At 44.3% G+C, this 23065-nt stretch overlaps 1 protein-coding gene across 2 annotated transcripts in view; it reads right to left on the bottom strand.

The window, feature by feature from the left end:
* Positions 1-23065, bottom strand: part of FAM188B (family with sequence similarity 188 member B) — a 117494-nt gene that overhangs the window by 81563 nt on the left and 12866 nt on the right. For both annotated transcript variants that reach the window (XM_013963359.2, XM_018047112.1), the window contains 2 exons: positions 19317-19563; positions 14957-15384 (listed from right to left, as the gene is read on the bottom strand). In XM_013963359.2, coding sequence (XP_013818813.2) covers positions 14957-15384; positions 19317-19563 — 675 coding nt within the window. The remainder of the gene's footprint in view (positions 1-14956; positions 15385-19316; positions 19564-23065) is intronic.

Below are 23065 nucleotides of genomic sequence, written 5' to 3'. Positions count from 1 at the left end.
GCCTGGTCACCCTCATCCCAGCTGCCATCTGTGTTGGCTGCTAACAGCTCACAGCTGCACCCTTTGCCAGAGACCTATCCTTCATAAAAGTCAGCCAGGAGGTGGCACACTGCCCCCCAGTATGGGCCCCCCATAGCCAATGGCTGATACAAGAAAAATAGGCCCTCTCCTGGCTTAAAGGTGGAAGCAGCTCTGGGTCAGTCCACACTCTCATCTCCCTGCCGGGAGGAGCCTGCCCCACCCCCACGTCCTTCCCTGCCCTTGCATGTGTCCCTCACTGCCTTTCTCCTGAGAGCACACCCCCGATAGACTACATGTGCCTGGCCCTCCATCTCAGGCTTAGCTTTCAGGACACTGCTTCTCCAAACTCGACCTGCAGCCCATCACCTAGAAGGCTTGTTAAAATACACTGCTGGGTTTCACCCCCAAAGTTCCAATTCTGCAGGTCAGGCAAGTTGTGTTTCTAACACGTTCCCAGGCGATGCACGTGCTCCTGGTCCAGGGAGCAGAGTCTGAGAATAGCTGTTCTTGGGACTTTGACCTAAGATAGAAATCATTCAACAAGTAACAGGCAAAGGGGCCGGGGGTGTCAGGATTAAACCATGTAGCACTCAGCCTGCCTCCCACTCAAAACCCTGCAGCTGGAACAGGAGATCATCATGCCTCCAGCAACAGACCCCATGCTCAGGGCTGGAGGAGAATCTGGGTTGCTGAGCCCTGCCTGCAAGGCTACAAGAGCTCAGAGAAGCCCACAGTCCAGGAGGGACTCCCATGGCACAGGAACCCCGTCTGAATGCTCCTTCTCTACACAAGATGAACATCAGGGGTCAGCCAAAAAGACTGATTCCTGGACCTCAGACAAAGTGAAAGTTTGATCTGGACACATCCAAGGCCATGTGTAAGTGGAGGATGAGGGGCTGTCAGAGACTGTGGTGGTTGTTATTGTCCCCAAGTTGTGTCTGAGTCTTTGCAACCCCAGGACGGAGAGCCCACCAGGCTCCTCTGTCCAAGAATACTGGAGTGGGTTGCCAGTTCCTTTTACAGGTGATCTTCCCAACCCAGGGATCAAACCCATGTCTCCTGCATTGGCAAGCGGACTCTTTACCACTGCGCCACCAGGGAAGTCCTCAGAGATGGAGATGACCCTAAACAGCAGTCCATCCAATCCCTTCCTTTACAGACAGGAGCACAGAGGCCCAGAAAGGGCTGGAGATCTGACCAAAGCAGACATTCTACCTGCAAACACAGGAAAAATAAGTGCTCGATTTAAAGGCAAGACAACTGCTTTTACTGTCCTCAGAGAAGAGCCGTGAGCAATCCTATTACATGGGCTCTAGTAACAGTCCTGGTGTGAGAAACTACCTCTTCACGGCTTCACTAAGACCCCGAGGACAGAAGAGGAGAGAATTGATGCACAGTTGCATCACAACAGCATCAACAGGGCCTGAAATGAAAACCACAGGACAGCTGACTGCTCATATCTGCAGATTCCAGACACAAGGTCCCTGACTCACAGGCTACAGGGAGGCCAGTTAACAAAGAAACACAATTGACTTGATAAAATATATCCCGACAGGTGGGCAATGACTGTGCCCCAACGTCCATGACCTAACCCTACTCCTTCCACCGTCTTCCTCATTTCAGGGAACAGCAACCCCATCTCCCAGTTGTTCAGCCAAAAACTCTGGCATCATCCTCGCCTCTCTTTTTCTCTAATGCACACATCTAATCCATGGGCAAATCCTGTTGACTCAACCACTTACAGGTTCCCCTTCCACTCAAAAGTAAAGCCTTCCCATGAAAGCTTTCCTAGGCTGAAGTAGGGTAAAGCCAAGAAGCAATGACCTCAGGACACATCTTGTTAACAGAGGCACAGAACAAACTGAGATCAAGCCCAGAGGCTTACAGGCACAGAGCTGAGGCTGGTTCCAGGGGAAGGGGCTTAGTAGTGCCGCTCTGACGGCCGTTCCCGGTGAAAGCTGCCTTTGAAACGACTTAGTGCAAAAGTGAGTGAAAAAGTTGGCTTAAAGCTCAACATTCAGAAAACGAAGATCATGGCATCTGGTCCCATCACTTCATGGCAAATAGATGGGGAAACAGTAGAAACAGTGTCAGACTTTATTTTGGGGGGCTCCAAAGTCACTGCAGATGGTGACTGCAGCCATGAAATCAAAAGACGATTACTCCTTGGAAAGTTATGACCAACCTAGATAGCATATTAAAAAGCAGAGACATTACTTTGCCAACAAAGGTCCATCTAGTCAAGGCTATGGTTTTTCCAGCAGTCACGTATGGATGTGAGAGTTGGACTGTGAAAAAAGCTGAGCGCCAAAGAATTGATGCTTTTGAACTGTGGTGTTGGAGAAGACTCTTGAGAGTCCCTTGGACTGCAAGGAGATCCAACCAGTCCATTCTAAAGGAGAACAGTCCTGGGATTTCTTTGGAAGGAATGATGCTAAAGCTGAAACTCCAATACTTTGGCCACCTCATGCAAAGAGTTGACTCATTGGAAAAGACTCTGATGCTGGGAGGGATTGGGGGCAGGAGGAGAAGGGGACAACAGAGGGTGAGATGGCTGGATGGCATCACTGACTCGATGGACGTGAGTCTGAGTGAACTCCAGGAGTTGGTGATGGACAGGGAGGCCTGGCGTGTTGCGATTCACGGGGTCGCAAAGAGTCAGACACAACTGAGCGACTGAACTGAACTGAAGTGCAAAGCGCTGATCACTATTTTCACTTTTTGTCTTTTCCTTAAAAGTGAAAATCCTGTTTAGATTTATTTTGCTTAACTAATATAGGTCTTTAGTAAAAGTGAACTGGAGTAAAACTAAACTGAAAAAGCAGAAGATCTGCGTGTGTGTGTGTGTGTGTGTGTGTGTGTGTTTCCTCTAGCTCATGTCTCATCACCTTCACTGCCACTACCCGATTCAAGCCACCATCAGCTCTCCTGAAGACGGTTGCATTGCCCCCTGCCCGTTTTCAGCCTTGTCTCCTGAATCTATTCTCAACCCCAACCAGCAACCAGAGGGATCCTACTTAACACAAGTCACCACAGGCCCTGCCTCTGCCTAACCTCCAAAGGCTCCACCATCACCTAGAGATAAAGCCAGCACCTTCAGAGGCCTCCAGATCCCCCTGCTCCCTCACCTCCTCCCTCTCCTCCTCTCTACCTCTTTTGCTCAGCCTGAACAAGCAACCCCAGGACCTATGCATGGCTGCTCTCTCTTTGCATTTGCTTTCAGGGATCAAAAGTTGGTTCCCTGTCTTCCTTCTGGTCTCCTCTTGTGCATCTTCTCAAAAAAGGCTTACCCAGCTACCCCTTGTAAAATAGCAGCCCCAAAGCCAGGGCTCTCCATCACACTTCCTTGATTTATTAATACTTTTCCTCGCAGCACACAGGTACATTATATATTTACCTGTTGGGTGGTTATGCTGGCTGCCTCTCCCCACCAGAAGTATACACTCCACAAGAACAGAGACTTAGTCTGTTTTATCCACATGGAATCCCCAGTGGATAGAACTGTGTCTGGCACACAGGAGCCTATCACAGGTGGAGTGCTGGCAGGAGTTAATCAGCTTTCCAGGATGAGTGAGGGGGATGCTAATTTTCAGCATTTGCCAATTTTCTGGGGCTTCCCAGGTAGTGCAATGGTAAAGAATCTGCCTGCCAATGCAGGAGACACAGGAGACACAGGTTCAATCCCTGGGTTGGGAAGATCCCCTGGAGTAAGAAATGGCAACCCACTCCAGTGTTCTTGCCTGGGAAAATTCAATGGACAGAGGAGCCTAGTGGGCTACAGTCCATGGGGTCACAAAGAGTCAGACATGACTAAGCATGCACACATAGCTAAACGTGGTTTAAACACTCCTACCATGACCAAGTTCAAGCTACTAGCTTGACATCAGTCATGGCAACAATGGGCTCTGTGAGCCAGGACAAGCTGGCTATAACACACTATTGCATTCACTAAAGACTTATTAATAAGTTAATTGAATAAATGAATATTTCTGTGAATTGATGTGGATTTTTTGAGGACTAACTCCATGAACTAGGGTCTAAAGTCAAGTCTCTCTGAAACCAAGGGAATCACTGCATGAGGAATAGGAATGTCATGTGTTGACTGGTGACAATTGTGCTTATACTGAGAACAGGAAGGGTCATACATATTTTGAGCAAAAGCTCTAAACATAGCCAGTGAAAGCAGAGCTTATAGAAGGACTGTAGGACCCTTGCAAGAGCTCAGGTGAGTCATCTCCCCACTGCTCCCTGAGTCCTGCTCCCCAACTGCCAGATGAAGGGCTAGGATCCTAAGGACCTTTCTACCCTTGACAAACTATAAAGTTAAGAATTGAGACAGATCCTAAAGCAGCATCTATTCTGCTCTGCTTTTAAAACACCCAGTTGAAAATATCGTTTTTTAAAAAAATCCAATGAAATTAAACCTGAATTTCATGGATTCCCATCATTCTTTAAGCTTGTCTTCTGGGAAAACATTCACCGTCCCCAAGGTGACATCCATCAGCGTTCAGGAAATTCACAACTGCCCTGAGTTCACTGGACACACCAAGGCAGCCCCAGAGCCAGACATCTTCCCCACGCCTAATCCTAGAGCTTCCAGGGACTGACCGGGCTTTCCTGTTCCCTTCCCACAGGTGACCCACATGAAAGACAGACATGAAGACAATCAAACAGGGGAGAATGCCTGGAAAAGGTGAAAACAACACAATTCTTCTGGGAGTGGTAGAAAGGGATACCTGAGAGGTTAAAAGTAACCACTTTAAAAATCATAAGGAGACCAAAAAAGATTTTAAACACTGCAAGAAAAAAACAGTTGCACTCTGTAGCAAGCAGGTTAATGCCCACCCCTAGTAATGCTCATTTCTTAAGTTCTGGAACCTGTGAAATGTTGGGTTACATGGCAAGGGAATTAGGTTCCAGATGGAGATAAGGTCGCTGGTCCACTGATCTTGAGATCAGACTACCCTGGATATTCCTGATGGAACCCAAGGGAACCAGAGAGATCCTTTAACGGGGAAGAAGGAGGCAGAAAAGGGAGAACCACAGAAATGGGAGCCTGAGAAGGATGCAGCCAACACTGATGGCTGGGAAGATGGAGAAATGGGCCACAGAGCAAGGGAGGTGGGTGACCTTCTGAATCTGGAAAAGACAAGGAAACAGATTCTCGCCTGTTGTTCAATCGCTCAGTCGTGTCCTACTCTGTGCCACCCCATGGACTGTAGCACACCAGGCGTTCCTGTTCCTTCACTATCTCCCAGAGTTTGCTCAAACTCATGTCCATTGAGTCAGTCACGCCATCCAACCTCTGTCGCCCCCTTTCCCCCTAGAGGCTCCAGAAAGAACACAGCCCTGCCATCACCTTGACTTTAGCCCAATGAGACTCGATTCTGATCTCTATCTTTCAGAAGCTAGACACTGCTACTGCGGCCACTGCCATGGGTTGAACTCCCAAGGGAGGCCAACAGTGCTTTTTAACTTCCTGATCCCGATTACACCCATGGTTCCAAAGGAGACTGGGCAAAAAGTACATGGCTGCAGCTTCCACAGCCCACACACATCTGGAAAACATAAGTGGAAGACAATTCCTATTTTCAAACATCCAGCATATTGTGCTTTGAACTAATATGCAGAAAATCAACCACAGCATGGTACCAGTGGCCCTGAGAAGGCCCAGGGGTTCACTCTGACAGACTCAGACAAATGACTGGCCACCATACCCCGAGAGAGTGCTGTAAGCACCACAAGTGAGGCTGCTCCCAACCAGACTGTCAACCTTCCCCAAGTGCCACTTGGGGAACTGCAGGCTTGAAACAGTGAGCTCTGGGAAATGTAAATAAAGACTTGGAAGATAGGTTCTTAGTACTGCACGTGACATTTGCGGAGGGCCTCCTCTGGGCCAGGCGTGTAGGTGATAGCAAGACATGCAAACGTGTAGAAGAGGCAGAGTGAGGCAAGCGTTACAGGATCGCCTTGGTCGGGGCCAGAGTCCCAGCAGATCTGACTGATGGTGAGAGAAACACACCAAGGGCAGTCCTGATAAGCCAGCAACAAATGACAGGTGGCCCCAAACAGCCACGACCCCCACTGTGAGAGCCCAGACGATTTAAATATTTTTAAAGTATCTTCTAAAGTCAAAGGACACTGGAAAGAAACAAAAATCAAAGCAGAAAATAGTTCCTTCAGCAACTGAGTCAGATCTCAGGAACCAGGGTCAAAAGGGGCCTGACTGCACAGACATGCATGTTCCCTGACATCTCAGCAGGTCCCGTCCTCCACCTGTCCCCTCTCCCAGGACACATGCTCACTCCCCCGCCCCCGGGTATAACATCTATGGCCATCCCTGAACCTGATGCTGCAAGGCCCAGCAAAGGCCCCCGGTAGCCACCTTCCCTCCAGCTTCACTAGGCCCCAGTGATGGAGTATGTGCAATGCGCATGAGCCAGGTCTGCTGTCTTCTCACTGCCCCTTGTCAGTTTTATAAGAACTGCATACGCACACAACTCTCTACCTGAAGAGTTTACAGGATCTTACACACACTAGAACTTAGACCTATGTTTACTGAATTGCATTAAAAAAAAAAACAAGTGATGGGCAGACAGAACTGCTGGAGAGGGGTTGGGAAGGACAGGAGGCAGTGTCCTGTGTGATTTATCAAGTGGGATTACTTTGGCCCTGGTTTCAAACCAAGCGTGCTACAGCTTTGAGCCGTATAGCTGCAAACAGCACAAAGCTGCCTAACGGAGGTGACTTGCATCTCCCCAGAAACTTGACAGGCTCCTTTAATCCTCCGTGCCTCAGCTTTCTCACCAAAAAATGGAATAATAATCGCTGGGGAGGGAAGATGCTTGTTCTCAGTGCCCAGAGTGTCCTGGGTGTTTGGAGGAAATTCTACTGGTTTACCCCATGGACCTTTCCTCTCCTCCTTTCTATTCACTCCATCCTGAGGAATGAGGTGTGTCTTGTCTGACTGGCTAATTGGGGAAAGAAAGGAAAGAGGAGCCTCAGGCTCAGCTGCACCCCATCTCCTCTGGGAGTGAGCTGCTCTTCCAGGGCCGCCCCCACCCCCACCTCGTGGCCTGGGCCTGAGATGAGGTGAGGAAGTCTGTCCCACGCTGGGCATGCCAGGACTCGCGGTCTGCTGTGTCTTCTATCCATTATCAGTCTCAGAGATGATATGCATTTTACCCCAATCTAGTTAATACCCTTTGTTTTATTGGGCAATTTGTTCCAAACTCAGAATACTATTTAATGACAAACTCCCCTCTCCACCAGAAAAAAACTAATAATATCCACCTCAATGGATTATCCTAAAGAGCAAATGAGATAATATACACATGTGTTTAGCATGGTGCTCAGCGTACAGGGAGTAAGTAGAAGGTAAACAGCAAAGCTCCCAAAATGTTTACTGATAAAAAGATCAACACTGTGATCACATCACATGTTAAACACTCCTAGTTGTACTTCACCTGGTACTGAGGAAGGGGCCAGTGGCAGCATGTTGACCTCCCTCTTCCTATAAGACAAAGTTCATAGTATCTTTCAAAGGTTTGATAACTGGTCAAAGGCCATAGGTGTTGTAAAGGGCAGAGGTGGTTTGCCAGTTCAGGTCATCAGACTCCAGAGTCCATTTCAGGCAATGCCAGATGCTGTAATAACAATAAAATAGGCTAGAGGTGACGGGGTGGAGGTGAAGTTAGTCAAAGAAAACCACTATGAGTACAGAACATCTGATTGACAAGAAAGAGACAGTCATGAGATGGGTTGAGAGCAGGACCTTTACAGCAAGGGGATGACCCAGTTCTGCCTCATGTAGAAAGAAGCTATGGTGGATTCATGTCAATGTATGGCAAAACCAATTTAAATTAAAAAAAAAGAAAGAAAGAAGCTAGACATGTTGGGTGAACAGAGAATAAAGATCTATATTGTCAATCCTAAAAGAAAGGAGAAATAGGGAACTGATCCTACTAAGATAATAGGCTATAACTACAATGTCATAGTACTAAAAGCTATGGTCATGTGTTTTTTTTATTAAAAAAAAAAAAAACAATGAAATACAGAGAGATCAAAGACAGATTCACGTCTACATGGGTGGAGAAGGAAATGGCAACCCACTCCAGTATTCTTGCCTGGGAAATCTCATGGACAGAGGGGCTGGGTGGGCTAACAGTCCACGGAGTCACAAAAGAGTTGGACACAACTTAGCAACAACAACATCTATATGGGAACTTAGCAAAGCATCAAGACAGCTCCATAAATCTATGGGGTAAAGAACAAATTGTAGAGTAGGTAATGCTAGGAAAACTGTCTTACTATTGAATATATGGAGAAAAATAAAAGTGAGTCTTTCAGCCTAACAAATACAAAAGATTAAATACCTAAATGTAAAAGCTAAAATTATAAAGTTAATGGAAAAACATAAGAGAACATCAGCAAAATTTAAAGAAAAGAATGAACTTAATAAAGAAAAATGCAAATCATATGCCAAACAAGAAATTTCTTAATTATGTCAAAATTAAGAATTTCTGTTCAACAAAGGAGATAATGGACAAAGTTATGGGACAAATAACAGAATGACAAGTTATTTTACAAAGTCTAAAACTAATTAGAGATTAATATCTACTGAAAGAAAATTAAATTCTCTTGGAGGAAGATAATATTAACCAGACAACATTAATCACTGCAATTATTCCTATGCAACATCTGGAATTCAATCAGTTCATCAATGAAAGAAACAGGACAAAATGATCAAAACCTGAAAGAAAAACAAACAGTATCAATAAACCCATAGGTGATCCAGATATGGAAGTTACCAAACAGGACTTTAAAATCACTGCGAATAATATGCTCAAGAAAATAAAAGATGGAGAATCTCACAAAAGACCACTATTTTTTAAAAAGAAATAGAAATTATAAAACTGAAAAATAATTAAATTAAGAACTTATTATATATATTTAATAGCATGGCAAAAGAGAAGAAACATGAACCAGAAGGTAGATCAAAAGAAAACATCTAGGTTAAAGTAGAGAGAGAAGAAAAACAAAGATGGAAAATACAGGAAAACATTCTTTCCTACCTAGTGTATGTGTAACTGGAGGGCCAGGAGAGAAAAGAGAAAATGGGATAAAAGCAATATTTGAAAAGATAATAATTTCTGAAACTGATGAAAGGTATCAATCCCAAGTTGCAGGAAGTTCTACATATCCCATTGTGGCTCAGCTGGTAAAGAACCCACCTGCAGTGAAGGAGACCTGGGTTCAATTCCTGGGATGGGGAGATCCCCTGTAGAAAGGAATGGCAACGCACTCCAGTATCCTGGCCTAGAGAATTCTATGGACTGTGTAGTCCATAGAGTCACAAAGAGTCACACACGACTGAGCAACGTTCACTTCACTTCACTACATATCCCAAGCAGAATCATCAAAGAAAACCACGCTGAGGCACATTATAGTAACTCTGTTGAAATCAAAGAATGAGAAAATCTTAAAAGAGGGGGGGGGGGAGGGGGAAGCAGCCAGAGTTAAAAAAAAAAAAAAAAGACACACTACCTTCAAAAGAGTAATACAAAGGTAAGACAATGGAATGAAATATTTAAAGTCCTGAAAAAACAAACCACCAATCTAGAATTCTATACCCTTTGAAATATCCTTCAAAAATAAAGTCAAAATAAAGACATCACTAAACAAAAATTGAAAAAAAAAATGTAACATACCTGTTAAAGAAATACTAAAGAAAGTTAAGTTCTTTACGCAAAAGGAAAATGCAAATGCAATAATTATTTCAACTAAAGCAAAAAATTATCAGACTAGATTTAAAAATCCAAATACATGCTGCCCATAGGATATAAACTTTAAATATACACTAGACCATAAAGAAATCTCAATAAATATCAAAAGGACTGAAATCATAGAGAATATATTATGAACAATGTAGAAATAAGCTAAAAATCAACAACAAAAAGATAACCATAAAAATAGCCCAAAGACTTTGAATTAGTCAATACATGTCTAAATAACCCATGGGTCAAAAGAATAAATCACAACAGGAATGAGAAAATATTTAAACTAAATTATATGATTATATAATATATTAACGTGTGGGATGCGTGGTCCACTGGAGAAGGGAATGGCAAGCCACTTCAGTATTCTTGCCTTGAGAACCCCATGAACAGTAGGAAAAGGCAAAATGATAGGATACCAAAAGAGAACTCCCCAGGTCATTAGGTGCCCAATATGCTACTGGAGATCAGTGGAGAAATAACTCCAGAAAGAATGAAGGGATGGAGCCAAAGCAAAAACAATACCCAGTTGTGGATGTGACTGGTGATAGAAGCAAGATCCGATGCTGTGAAGAGCAACATTGCATAGGAACCTGGAATGTCAGGTCCATGAATCAAGGAAAATTGGAAGTGGTCAAACAAGAGATGGCAAGGGTGAACGTCGACATTCTAGGAATCAGGGAACTAAACTGGACTGGAATGGGTGAATTTAACTCAGATGGCCATTATATCTACTACTGCGGGCAGGAATCCCTCAGAAGAAATGGAGTAGCCATCATGGTCAACAAAAGAGTCCAAAATGCAGTACTTGGATGCAATCTCAAAAACGACAGAATGATCTCTGTTCGTCTCCAAGCCAAACCATTCAATATCACAGTTATCCAAGTCTATAAGAAGCTGAAGACAAAGCATTACTTAGAGGGAAATTTGTAGCTTTAAAGATATTACAAAAGAAGAAGGCTGAGGTGGGTAGAAGGTGGGAAAAATGGGTCACCTGTTTTTGTTCTGCTTTGTTTTAGTTCAGTTTAAATAATTAGCTTTTAAAGGGGGAAAGCCTGGTAAACCCCAAAGGCTTTTAGTTGGTACCCTTAAATATGAACAAATATATATTTATGGAATATATGGAAAAGATATACCATAAAAACACTAATCACAGGAAAGCTGAGGTAGCTATACCTAAATAGACATTAAGGCAATAAGCATTACTAGAAATGAAGAGAAATTTCATAATAATAGAAGTCTCTCCAACAGGAAGTTATAATAATTCTATGTGTATATGTACCAAATAAACTAGCCCAAAAATGTCTAAGCAAAGTAGGCCCAGCTTATCCATGGTCACAAAGGGACTTAATAGACAACATCTGTTTAGCTTCCCTTGTACGACCAAAGTCTGGCACATATTAGATGCACAGTAAATGATTAAAAGAGCAGTATTACAACCAGGATGTCTATCTTATACCAATCCTGCAGAAATTACTAGTGCTTAAAACACTGCAAGTAAATTACTAGTGCTTAAAACATACACATGTGCCAGGAGCCAGCACGGGAGATCCCACCCATGACAAGGTCATGCAGGACTCGAGGGACTCCCTGGGCCATCCCACCCATGACAAGGTCATGCGGGAGAGTCCTGATAAGCAAGGCCTCAGGACTCGACGGATCCCCTGGACCTGCTCAAGCATCTACCACAAAACCAGAATCTGTCTGTCTTACTATTTTATGTCTTTCACCAACTCTTCTGACATTAACAGGGGGCTGCCCCGACCACCTTTCTCTGGAAAGTGTTAACTTAGGGCTTTAGCTAATAAGTCTCCTGGACAAGATAAGAGTGTTTCAATTCAAACCCCCTGTTAGCATTCTAGCTTACTTGGCAGGTTCATCCAGACTCTTGCAACATTGTTGAGCCAATGCTTGCTGCCAAGTTCTCACCTCCCTTATCCATTGTGTTCCTGGGAGTGCATATAGTCAGGGTGTAGAAAAAACAAGCAGCAGCTTTAGCATTAGTAACATTAGACTTTGAGTTAATAAGTTCTTTCTTTGCTGTAACCCACTGAATCTTTGCTCCATAAAAATGTAACCCTGTACTTTAAGGGTGACGCAGGCTAGAAATTTAAGAAGAAACACTTCAAGGGAAAATTATTGTTCTGGCTGACCAACCTTTATCAAAAAGGGTCATAAAATATCAACAGGCCTCCAGGCCAGAAGATAATGTACAAAAAATAAGACTCTTGCAGGAAGGAACCTGATATCGATAAAAGTTAATACTGATGGAACGTTGAGTTGACTCTCATTTTTCACCTTGCTGTATGTACAACTCAGGGTATAAGAGCCCTCTCTGAAAATAAATTGAGGGGCCTCGCTCACTGAAGCTTGGTCACCCCGTGTCATTCTTTCCTTATCTCTTTCTCTATCTTTCTTCATTCGCTGACGTCGTCCATCCTGAGGATATCCCTGGACTCTGCTGAGGCTGGACCTCGGTACACAGGGGCTTGTTATGTGGTACAATGGTAAAGAATTTACCTGCCAATGCAGGAGATTCAGAAGACATGGGTTCGATCCCTGAATTAGAAAGATACCCTGGAGTAGGAAACGGCAACCCGCCCTAGTATTCTTGCCTGAAAAATTCCATGGACAGAGAGGCCTGGCAGGCTACAGTCCACGGGGCTGTAAACAGTCAGATACAACTGAGCACACAGACACTTTCTTAAAACATATACAACACATATAAACAAAAACACAATGACCTGAAGAGTATAGGATGCTGTCACAGGCATGATGGGCTTTGGATTCGTCTGTAAGTTGAGGAATACCTCCTTGCTGGTTTAAGAATTATATAATAATGTATGAAAAGTGTCCAGTAGGGTGTCAGGCACTAAGTAAACACTCAATGGGAGCAGTTAATATATGTAAGAAATATTGAAAATAATTCTGGAATAGCAGTCAACAAACCTTCTAAAAATTAAAATCAGAAATGCCAAAAAGAAGAAGAGGAGGAGGAAGAAGGGACAAAGAAGAAAAAGTGGCGGAGAATCAATAATTCAAGATACATATCAATAAAATAGAAAATAATAGCAAACTAAACTCAAAGAAAGCAGAATGAAAGAGTGGAAATCAATAAATTAGAAACCAAACCTACAACACAGAGGAGGAGATGGTTGGATGGCATCACCAACTCAATGGACATGAGTTTAGGTTGACTCCGGGAGATGGTGATGGACAGGGAGGCCTGGCATGCTGAAGTTCATGGGGTCACAGAGTCAGACACGACTGAGCTCAAAGAGTCAGACACAACTGAGCGACAGAACTGAACTGAAACCTATGAAGCTAAAAGTTACCTCTTTGAAAGAAAGAGCATATAATTCACAACCGCCTACTAAAACTAGCTGAGAAATAGAACACAAATTACCAGTATCAGGCATGGAAACAGAGACAATCTTGAAGATTGAAGACAATAAGAAGACATTATCAGTTCAGCTCAGTTCAGTTCAGTTGCTCAGTCGTGTCCAACTCTTTGCGACCCCATGAATTGCAGCACGCCAGGCCTCCCTGTCCATCACCAACTCCCGGAGTTCACCCAAACTCATGTCCATCAAGTCCGTGATGCCATCCAGCCATCTCATCCTCTGTCGTCCCTTTCTCCTCCTGCCCCCAATCCCTCCCAGCATCAGAGTCTTCCAATGAGTCACTCTTTGCATGAGGTGGCCAAAGTACTGGAGTTTCAGCTTTAGCATCATTCCTTCCAAAGAAATCCCAGGGCTGATTTCCTTCAGAATGGACTGGCTGGATCTCCTTGCAGTCCAAGGGACTCTCAAGAGTCTTCTCCAACACCACAGTTCAAAAGCATCAATTCTTCGGTGCTCAGCTTTCTTCATAGTCCAACTCTCACATCCATATATAACCACTGGAAAAACCATAGCCTTGACTAGACGGACCTTTGTTGGCAAAGTAATGTCTCGGCTTTTTAATATGCTATCTAGGTTGGTCATAACTTTCCTTCCAAGGAGTAAGCATCTTTTAGTTCCATGGCTGCAGTCACCATCTGCAGCGATTTTGGAGCCCAAAAAAATGAAGTCTGACACTGTTTCCACTGTTTCCCCATCTATTTCCCATGAAGTGATGGGACCAGATGCCATGATCTTATAATTACAATTTTATATACACAAAGTTAAAATATAAATTAAATGGTTAAATTCCTTGGAAAAATACAACTTGCCAAAACTGACACAAAATGAAATAGAAAATTTTAAGTACACATAAAAACGGCTGCTTAGTTGTGAAAATTCACAAATGCTACCAAGAAAGACAAACAAATGCTAAACTGCCTGTGATTATGAATGGCTTTGTGTTTTGCTTCCGGAGTTTTTTGGTTTCCTATTACGCACATGCTAACTTCTAAGAAATAAATGTTATTTTAAAAACATTTTAAAAAGATAATTTTAATTTAAATTTTTTTATTTGAATTCATAATTTAAAACCTTTTAAGTCAATGCTCAGAAAATTCTCTCAAATATTTAAGGAAGAAATAACACCAATCTCATACTAACTATTAAAGACTGTTAAAAAAAAAAAAAAGGAACTACTTCTAGCATATCTTGGATTAAAAAATCTGACAAGGCTGTTGTTCCAAGAAAGGAAATTTGCCAGCCAGTCTCCTCCATGAATTTATATACAAAAAACCTATACAAAATACTAATAAATTAAATCAAACAATATATCAAATTAATATATGATAGCCAAGTGTATTTTATTCCAGAAATGTAAGGTTGGTTTAACATTCAAAAATCAATCAGTGTAGGAATCCTCAAGGTTCATTGTGAAAGAATAAAAGAGAAGGATTCAGGATAGGGTTTTAAAAAACTGCCCCTTAAGGAGCCCTGTGGGAGCTGATTCACCATCATACCTCTGGCTTCCATACCCCTGGCTTCCATACCTCTGGCTTCCATACCTCTCTTGAACCATATCAGCCTGACCTTTGAGAAGTAAGAAGAGCCAAAGAAACCTCCCCAAACCTTCCTAGTGTGTGGGCTCTAGGCTATTTTCTCCCTGGTGGGATGACTACCACCACTTCCCCCACTTCACCAGCCGCACTCAGAGCCCAAGGAGCCAGTCAGGACTGGATGGCTCTCTGAGAAACCATCACCTGGGCATAGTACGCTCACCTGAGGGGTGGGGGCTGGCTCTCCTGCCGTTGTAACGCTCTCTCTGGCCTCTCCTGCATCTTCGGGACATTCCCATTGGACAGGGAGAACTTCGAGGCGATTCTGATGGCCTCCGAGCCACTGTCCACAGCTGGACTGTCTTCGGAAAGGTCTCTCCACCTGCCACTCCCCCTGGGGAGCACCCCTTTGCCTGGTAGGTGAGGCGGGCTGCCAGGCGAGGTTCTCCGCTTTTCCCAGGTCAGCTCGCTGAGCGGGCCCCGAGGGCTCCTAGGGGTGGAGGCGGTGCTGGAAGCTGGTCCCTCCAGAGGGGTGGGACAGGTGGGGGTGTGAGTAGAGAGCTCAGGCTCTTGTGGGCTCCCTTCCTTGTGAGGCTGGGTAGAGCTGCTCAAGGCTGGGGACCGCCTCAGCGAGCGTCTGCGGAGGGAATCCTGGAAGGGACAAGGACAAAAGCAGAGGTGAGGATCCCTTGGAGGGAGGTGGGAAATAACCTACTTCAAGACTATGCTGTTCCCTTCCCACCTTTTCCATCCTCAATTCCTTCTCTTAAAATTCTGCCTACCCACTGAGGAGACTCTCGGGGGCCCCACTTATCCCATGCTTTCACAGCACCCCACGAGCATAAACCCCAGGAGCATGCCTCAGCCTCCTCCCACACCCCTTACAGACAGCTCCAGGGTCAGACGTGTTCTAATTCCTGAATCGCCACCTGCTATGTCCCCTGTGACAAGTCACTGAACTTCTTTGTTCCTCACTTGCCCTTCCTGTAATCTAATCTGTCTACAATCTGCTGTCTGTAATTTCTAAACCCCAAAACCTCTAAAAAAATGAACATTTCTGTTGGAGTCCTATGGCAAATTCTTTTTAATTGTTATGAAGTTACTTGTAGTCTTTTTTTTTTTTCCCCCACCATACCACGGGGCTTGGGGTATCGTAGTTTCCTGACCCGGGATCAAACCCAGGCCCTCAGCAGTGAAAGTGAGGAACCTTAACCACTGGATTGTCAGGGAATTCCCTTGTGGTCTTTTTTCAAGCATGAATATTCATATGTTTTGTGGCAGATATGTTTTGTTTACGGGATGCTACACCAAATCCTACTTCAGGTGTTCTGTGGTACATGGTTTATGCACAGTATTTCCTTTCTGAAGTTTAAAAAGAAAAATCTAAATTACAAAGCATATTTGGCCCAAAGGTTTTGGATAAAGGATTGGGGACCTGCAGTGCTGACTTCCCACAAGACCACGGTGAGGGCTAAAGGAGAGACCCAGACCCATGTACGGCAGTAGCACAGAGCCAACCCCTCAAAGCAGCCAGCAAATGTTATAACACCACTGCTTAGTATCTTTGCCCCTGTCCCCATGCGGGGACATACTCATGGCCCTACCCTTTCCTACCAGTAGACCAAGTGATGGAGGCCGTTATTCCTTCCTCTCTGGGAAGCTTCCCCAGAGCTTCCCAGTTCAGTGACCTATACCTAGTAAGCAATCAAGTCTTGCTCACTTTCAAAATGCAGGAACTTCAGAGGAGTCAACTGAAGTGTCCTCTCTATCAATCATTAACCAGTGAAATGGGAACTCATGTTGTTACCCATCTGAGGTGGAGGAGTAGAGGGAGGGGACAAAAATACACCTGCTGAGCTTTTTCTGGACCTCTCAGCAATTCCAGAAATAATCCTGAGCCAAATGATAAAGCCTGTGCCAAAAAAAGAACATCTAATTCTGTCCTGTTCCCACCCAGTGGAAATTACTAGGCATCATAAACCTCCTCCGAAAGCCACCCAGGGCATTCCTTGCCACAGAGCAAAGAAAACATTAGTCATTGTTCCCAAGGAGACCCAAACTTCCGGCCAAGGGCAGGGAACCCAGCCTCTTACTCATCCTTCAAAAGTGCAGAGCTGACCTAGCAGTAAAAAATGATGCAATACCTAGCAAAGCTTGCTCTTTTCTCTTATATGGCCAAAGCACTCAAAAACCCACAGAACACCTTCCAGAAAACCTGGGGAAAGGCCACCTTAGTGTCCCTTCACAAGATTCAGATACCCCAGGGGAAAAGAACACCTCAGAGGAGAACTGCTTTCTTCTTTGGGGAGGAGTCTGTGGCAATCTCTCAGTAGAAAAGCGGGTCCAAGCCCTCACCCTCACACCTCAGTGCTGAAGGGGACTGAACTGCACAGACTTGATGATTCGAAAGTCACGGTAGGCAGGCCCTGCCTGGTGGTCCAGTGGCTAAGACTCTGAGCTCCCAGTGCAGGGGACCCAGGTTCAATTCTTGGTCAGGGAACTAGATCCCACATGCCACAACTAAAGATCCCTCATGTCACAGTGAAAATCGAAGATCCCTCGTGCCACAACAAAGACCCGGCACTGCCAAACAAATAAATACGTATAAAAAAAGCAAGTCATGTTATGACAGGACCCTAACATTCATCTGGCCCACCAGTTCTTAAAGTATAGCCCATCAACCTTAGGGGTCCATGCCCAAACCCTTTCAGAGAGCTCAAAACTATTTTCATTATAATAATAAGATATGATGTGCGTTCTTCACACACAGTGATGTTTGCAGTGATGATCCAAAAGCACTGGGGGGAAAACCTCCTGGGCCTTCAGCACGAACCAAGGCAGAGGCACCAAACTATACCAGTGCTCGAGGTATTCCACCGCACTTACAATAAAAATGCCAATTTCACTTAAGAATGTCTGTGCTGATGCACAGAAAACGTTAATTGCATCCGATCCTGATCCTGTGTTAGACATCTCTTTAACAGTCTGTGTGACAAAGTAGGAGGTATAAATAAACATTGTGCGGGATGCAGATGATGAAGGCTGTGACTAGGCAAAGCCCTATATGCAGCCATCTGAGTTGTGAGCTGAACTGGCTGCTGTTTTTCATGGAACCACTGACAGATGAACTACGGTTAATTCAGACAGATATTTGGCAGGCATTTTCTTGAAAATAAATTGAACTCAAGGGAAACAAATTATATATTGTTGCCAGTGATCAAATACAAGCTACCTTAAAAATCAGAATTTGGAGAAACATATTTGCCATTATGAACTTGAGGGCTTCTCGATACTTAAAAGCTTTCTGATGAGTTGAGTGATGACATTAACAAATGTTATTTTTTATATGGTTTCTTGTATAATGAAATGTATCAACATTCAGAGGATATATAACTTCATAAAACAATAACTTTCACGTGACCAATGCATCATGTTACTAAGCCATGCAGTGGTAAAAGATTCATTCAAAGTGCAAGACAAACCAATGAAAACCGATAACACAAAAATAGTTCATTGGGATGGTTTCACATTCCACATTAAGAAACAACTTGTCTAGCTTTGATGTACTAGTAAAGAATACCCCTAGTTTTCTGAAAAGACAATGAAGAAACTTTTCCCTTTTCCAACTGCATGACCATCTCTGAGCCATGAAATTCCAGATCTCAAAGGGTTCTTGGAGACCTGGGTCTAACAAATAAGACCATGGCCAAGAGACCACGTCCAAAAGACCTTTGAAGACCTTGTCCGAAAACCTCACAAGATGTAGGCAGGGGCGGAGAGAGGGTCCGCTGCTTTTTGCCTTTAATTCCAGATGAACTGGGAGAACAGTGCTGGCCCCTGAAGCCTTGCCTGCGTGCACACACGCTGCTCCGAGAGTGGGGTGACCAGTGTGGACACAGATGACCTGTTTTTTGGATTGCTTAGGCGCCCTGATTCGACTGACACCACACTATGAGTTTGGTGTCTGATTTTCTTTTGTTGTTCTGTTTCTCTTTTGTTTCACAAACTCCTTTTACATTCATTCTCTCCTTTGCTTTAGTTTCCCACCTGACAGGAGCCTACAGTCGCCTCTCTTTAAGGGAGACCATAAAACATCGGTGTTAAATTTTTAGAACATTTTTAAAGCAAAACCGAACTATAAGGATTGAGATTTCTTTTTCTCTTTTCACTATCATGTTTTTAAAAATAATAAGTACGTTCTCTAGGCTTGGCTGGGTCCCCCACTCCTGAACTGCAAAGATAAACCTAGGTCCATGTGTTCTCACTCGGCACAGGAACACAGAACCATGGTAGCTACCTGCTTGATAAGATGCGTAAACTGAGGGCAGGGAAGGTGACGAGACCATGGCCCCAGGAGCTGGCAGTAGAGCTAGGGACTGATAAAAGGCCCCTTATTCTTGCCCATCCCACGATATATTTCCTCCCTTCTGGAGCTGTCTTGTGGGGCACCCTAAATAAACCCAGGCACCCCTTAAGCCATGCCCATCCTCAATTTCCATGCTCACAGCATCAAGCTCAAGCATCATAGCTCATAGTTCATAGCTCATAGCTCATCATGCTCATAGCTCAAGCATCAGGCCCACCTGCGGGGAGCTGGCAATGGGCCCGGCCATCATGCCTCGGACAATCAGGCCAGACTTTGGCCTGACCTTCTCTCCCATCCTCTTCGTGTCCAAGGAAGGCTCTGACATTGGAAGTTTGTCCATCTTCTCCCAAGCAGAAGCCACAGGGGGCCTTTCACCTGGGACTGTCTTTATGGGCCTACTTTTGTGCGAGGACCTTTTGGATGATACAAAATGACCAAGTACATCCCCATCAAGACTGTCATGTCTGCAAAAAAGGGATATTTCCATTAAAACAGTCCTCAAAGAAAATCGCTAGCAATAATAATAAATTGCACAGTCCATAGGCACTCACAGTAAGCCCATTCACAAATCTGTGGTGGTTTCTAACCAGCTTTATCATTAAAGGTAAGGAAAAGAAAAGACTTCTGTATCTGGGCAGGTCTGGCCTACAAAATGAGGCCAGAAACAAGAAACAAAGTCAGGGTTGATGACTGATGATAGGATTCCTTGAATTGTCAACATAAAGAGCATCCTTGTTTCTTCCAGACCCAGTGATTAAGGAGAACTGTCGCCCTTCAATACAATAGTTCCCCACCCCACGCCACCTATAGTATATATCGGGTTACTTACTAACCAGGGTTCTGGGCATTTATTGGGGGGCTTGGAATGTATTCCCCATGGATAAGGGGGAGGATTGCATAGTCTTGAAAGGGGTGGAGCCCCATTACTGCACACTATTGATGGTGGTGGATGGAGACCTTTGGCAAACTTGGTGTTCCCAGTTAAAGTTCAGCAAAGTTAGGCATGGAAATAGCTTCTCTTCCTGTGTTGCTTGGCATTGAGAGAGAGAAAGAATAAGAAAGAAAGACGGTGCATGTGTATGTGTGTGTATGTTTAAGAGAGTAAGAGAGCAGGACTTCCCTGGTGGCCCAGCGGCTACGATTCCACACTCCCAATCCAGGGGACCCAAGTTTGATCCCCAGCTGGGGAACTAGATCCCACATGCTGCAACAAAGATCGAAGATTCTCATGCCACAGATAAGACCCAGTTCAGTTCAGTTCAGTTCAGTCGCTCAGTCGTGTTGGACTCTTTGTGACCCCATGAACCGCAGCACACCAGGCCTCCCTGTCCCTCACCAACTCCCAGAGTCCACCCAAACCCATGTCCCTCTAGTCAATAATGCCATCCAACCATCTCATCCTCCGTCGTCCACTTCTCCTCCTGCCGTCAATCTTTCCCAGCATCAGGGTCTTTTCCAATGAGTCAGCTCTTCACATCAGGTGGCCAAAGTATTGGAGTTTCAGCCTCAACATCAGTCCTTCCAATGAACATCCAGGCCTGAACTCCTTTAGGATGGACTGGTTGGATTTCCTTGCAGTCCCAGGGACTCTTAAGAGTCTTCTCCAACACCACGGTTCAAAAGTATCAATTCTTCAGCGCTCAGCTTTCTTTATAGTCCAACTCTCACATCCACACATGACCACTGGAAAAACCATAGCCTTGACTAGACGGACCTTTGTTGGCAAAGTGATGTCTCTGATTTTTAATATGCTGTCGAGGTTGGTCATAACTTTCCTTCCAATGAGTAAGTGTCTTTCAATTTCATTGCTGCAATCGTCATCTGCAGTGATTTTGGAGCCCGGAAAAATAAAGTCAGGCACTGTTTCCACTGTTTTCCCATCTATCTGCCATGAAGTGATGGGACCGGATGCCATGATCTTAGGTTTCTGGATGTTGAGCTTTAAGCCAACTTTTTCACTCTCCTCTTTCACTTTCATCAAGAGGCCCTTTAGTTCTTCTTCACTTTCTGCCATAATGGTGGTGTCATCTGCATATCTGAGGTTATTGATATTTCTCCCGGCAATCTTGATTCCAGCCTGTGCTTCCTCCAGCCCAGCGTTTCTCATGATGTACTCTCAGTTCAGTTCAGTTCAGTTCAGTCGCTCAGTCGTGTCCGACTCTGCGACCCCACGAATTGCAGCACACCAGGCCTCCCTGTCCATCACCAACTCCAGGAGTTCACTCAATTCATGTCCATCGAGTCAGTGATGCCATCCAGCCATCTCATCCTCTGTCATCCCCTTCTCCTTCTGCCCCCAATCCCTTCCAGTATCAGCGTCTTTTCCAATGAACTCTTCACGTGAGGTGGCCAAAGTACTGGAGTTTCAGCTTTAGCATCATTCCTTCCAAAGAAATCCCAGGGTTGATCTCCTTGAGAATGGACTGGTTGGATCTCCTTGCAGTCCAAGGGACTCTCAAGAGTCTTCTCCAACACCACAGTTCAAAAGCATCTGCATATAAGTTAAATAAGCAGGGTGACAGTATACAGCCTTGATGTACTCCTTTTCCTATTTGGAACCAGTCTGTTGTTCCATGTCCAGTCCTAACTGTTGCTTCCTGACTTGCATACAGGTTTCTCAAGAGGCAAGTCAGGTGGTCTGGTATGCCCATCTCTTTCAGAACTTTCCACAGTGTAACCAAATAAATAAATACATAGTTTTTTTTAAAAGAATGCCGCTTCATTTTTCCTGAGTTCTAAAAGGCCTTATTTTTCAGATATTTTCATCTCTCCAGTGTTCCATGGCCTTTCAGAATTCTATACTCCTGTCTTTAAGAAAATGCAAACAAAGGAAGCCCTTGAACCTTCTGAATCATGGAAATTAAATTACACATTTTGAATCATAAGTATCCTCCATCACAAAGTGGTCCATTCCCAGGGCCTCTAGAGAAAAATAACCGTGCTCTATGACAGGGATTCTGAAAACGTAGAGTGTGGGAGGCTGAGTGACCAGCCTCCTGAAGATGTTCACACCCTAAACCCTGGAACCTGTGAATATGTTACCTTACACGGCAAAGGAAAGGGACTTTGCAGACATGATTATGTTAAGACTCTTGAGATGAAAAGGGAGGGGATAAATGTTACACACAAGTGACTCATGATGTTGTACAGAGGAAACTAACACGATGTTGTAAAGCAATTATATAAATAAAAAGAATCTTGAGATGGGCATATTACCATAGACTGACTGGGTGGGTCCAGTGCAATCACAGGGCTCCTTCTTAGAGGGAGACAGGAGGATGAGTCAGTAGTAGGAGGTGTGGCAACAGAAGCAGGGGTTGTAGTGATGTGCTCTGAAGACAGAGGGAAAGGCTGCAAGCCAAGGAATGGAGGCAGCCTCCAGATTTCAAAAAAGGGGAGGAAACAGATTCTCCCCCCAAAGTTTCAGATTCAACCCTCCTGACACCTTGCCATTAGCCCAGTGAGACCAATTCTGGACTTCTGACCTCAACCGTAAGGTAATAAATTGGTGTCACTTTAGGACATCGTGACGGTTCAGTTTTGTAGGTCAACTTGTTTAGGCTATGCTCCCCAAGTGTTTGCTCAAACACTAGTCTTTATGAAGATATTTTTTAGATGTGATTAATATCTACAATCAGCTGCTTAAGTAAAGGATATCACTCTAGATAATATAGGTGGGCTTCATTTAATCAGTTGACGACCTTCAGAACAAAAACAAAAGTTTCCCAAAGAAGTAATTCTGCCTCAAGACCGTAACACAGAACACCTGCCTGAGCTTCCAGCATACTAGTCTGCCACACAGATTTCAGACTTGCCAGCCCCTACAACCACAGAAACCAATTCCTTAAACTAAATCTTTATTTAAATGCATAACATTTATACACACATATATTTATACATGCGTGCTAAGTCACGTCAGTAGTGTGTGACTCTTTTAGACTTCGTGGACTGTAGCTCTCCAGGCTC

This window comes from Capra hircus, chromosome 4, assembly GCF_001704415.2.
Source record: "Capra hircus breed San Clemente chromosome 4, ASM170441v1, whole genome shotgun sequence".
Lineage (NCBI taxonomy): Eukaryota > Metazoa > Chordata > Mammalia > Artiodactyla > Bovidae > Capra > Capra hircus.
Note: the sequence above shows the minus strand (reverse complement) of the source record. Positions and strands in the feature narration are given on the sequence as shown.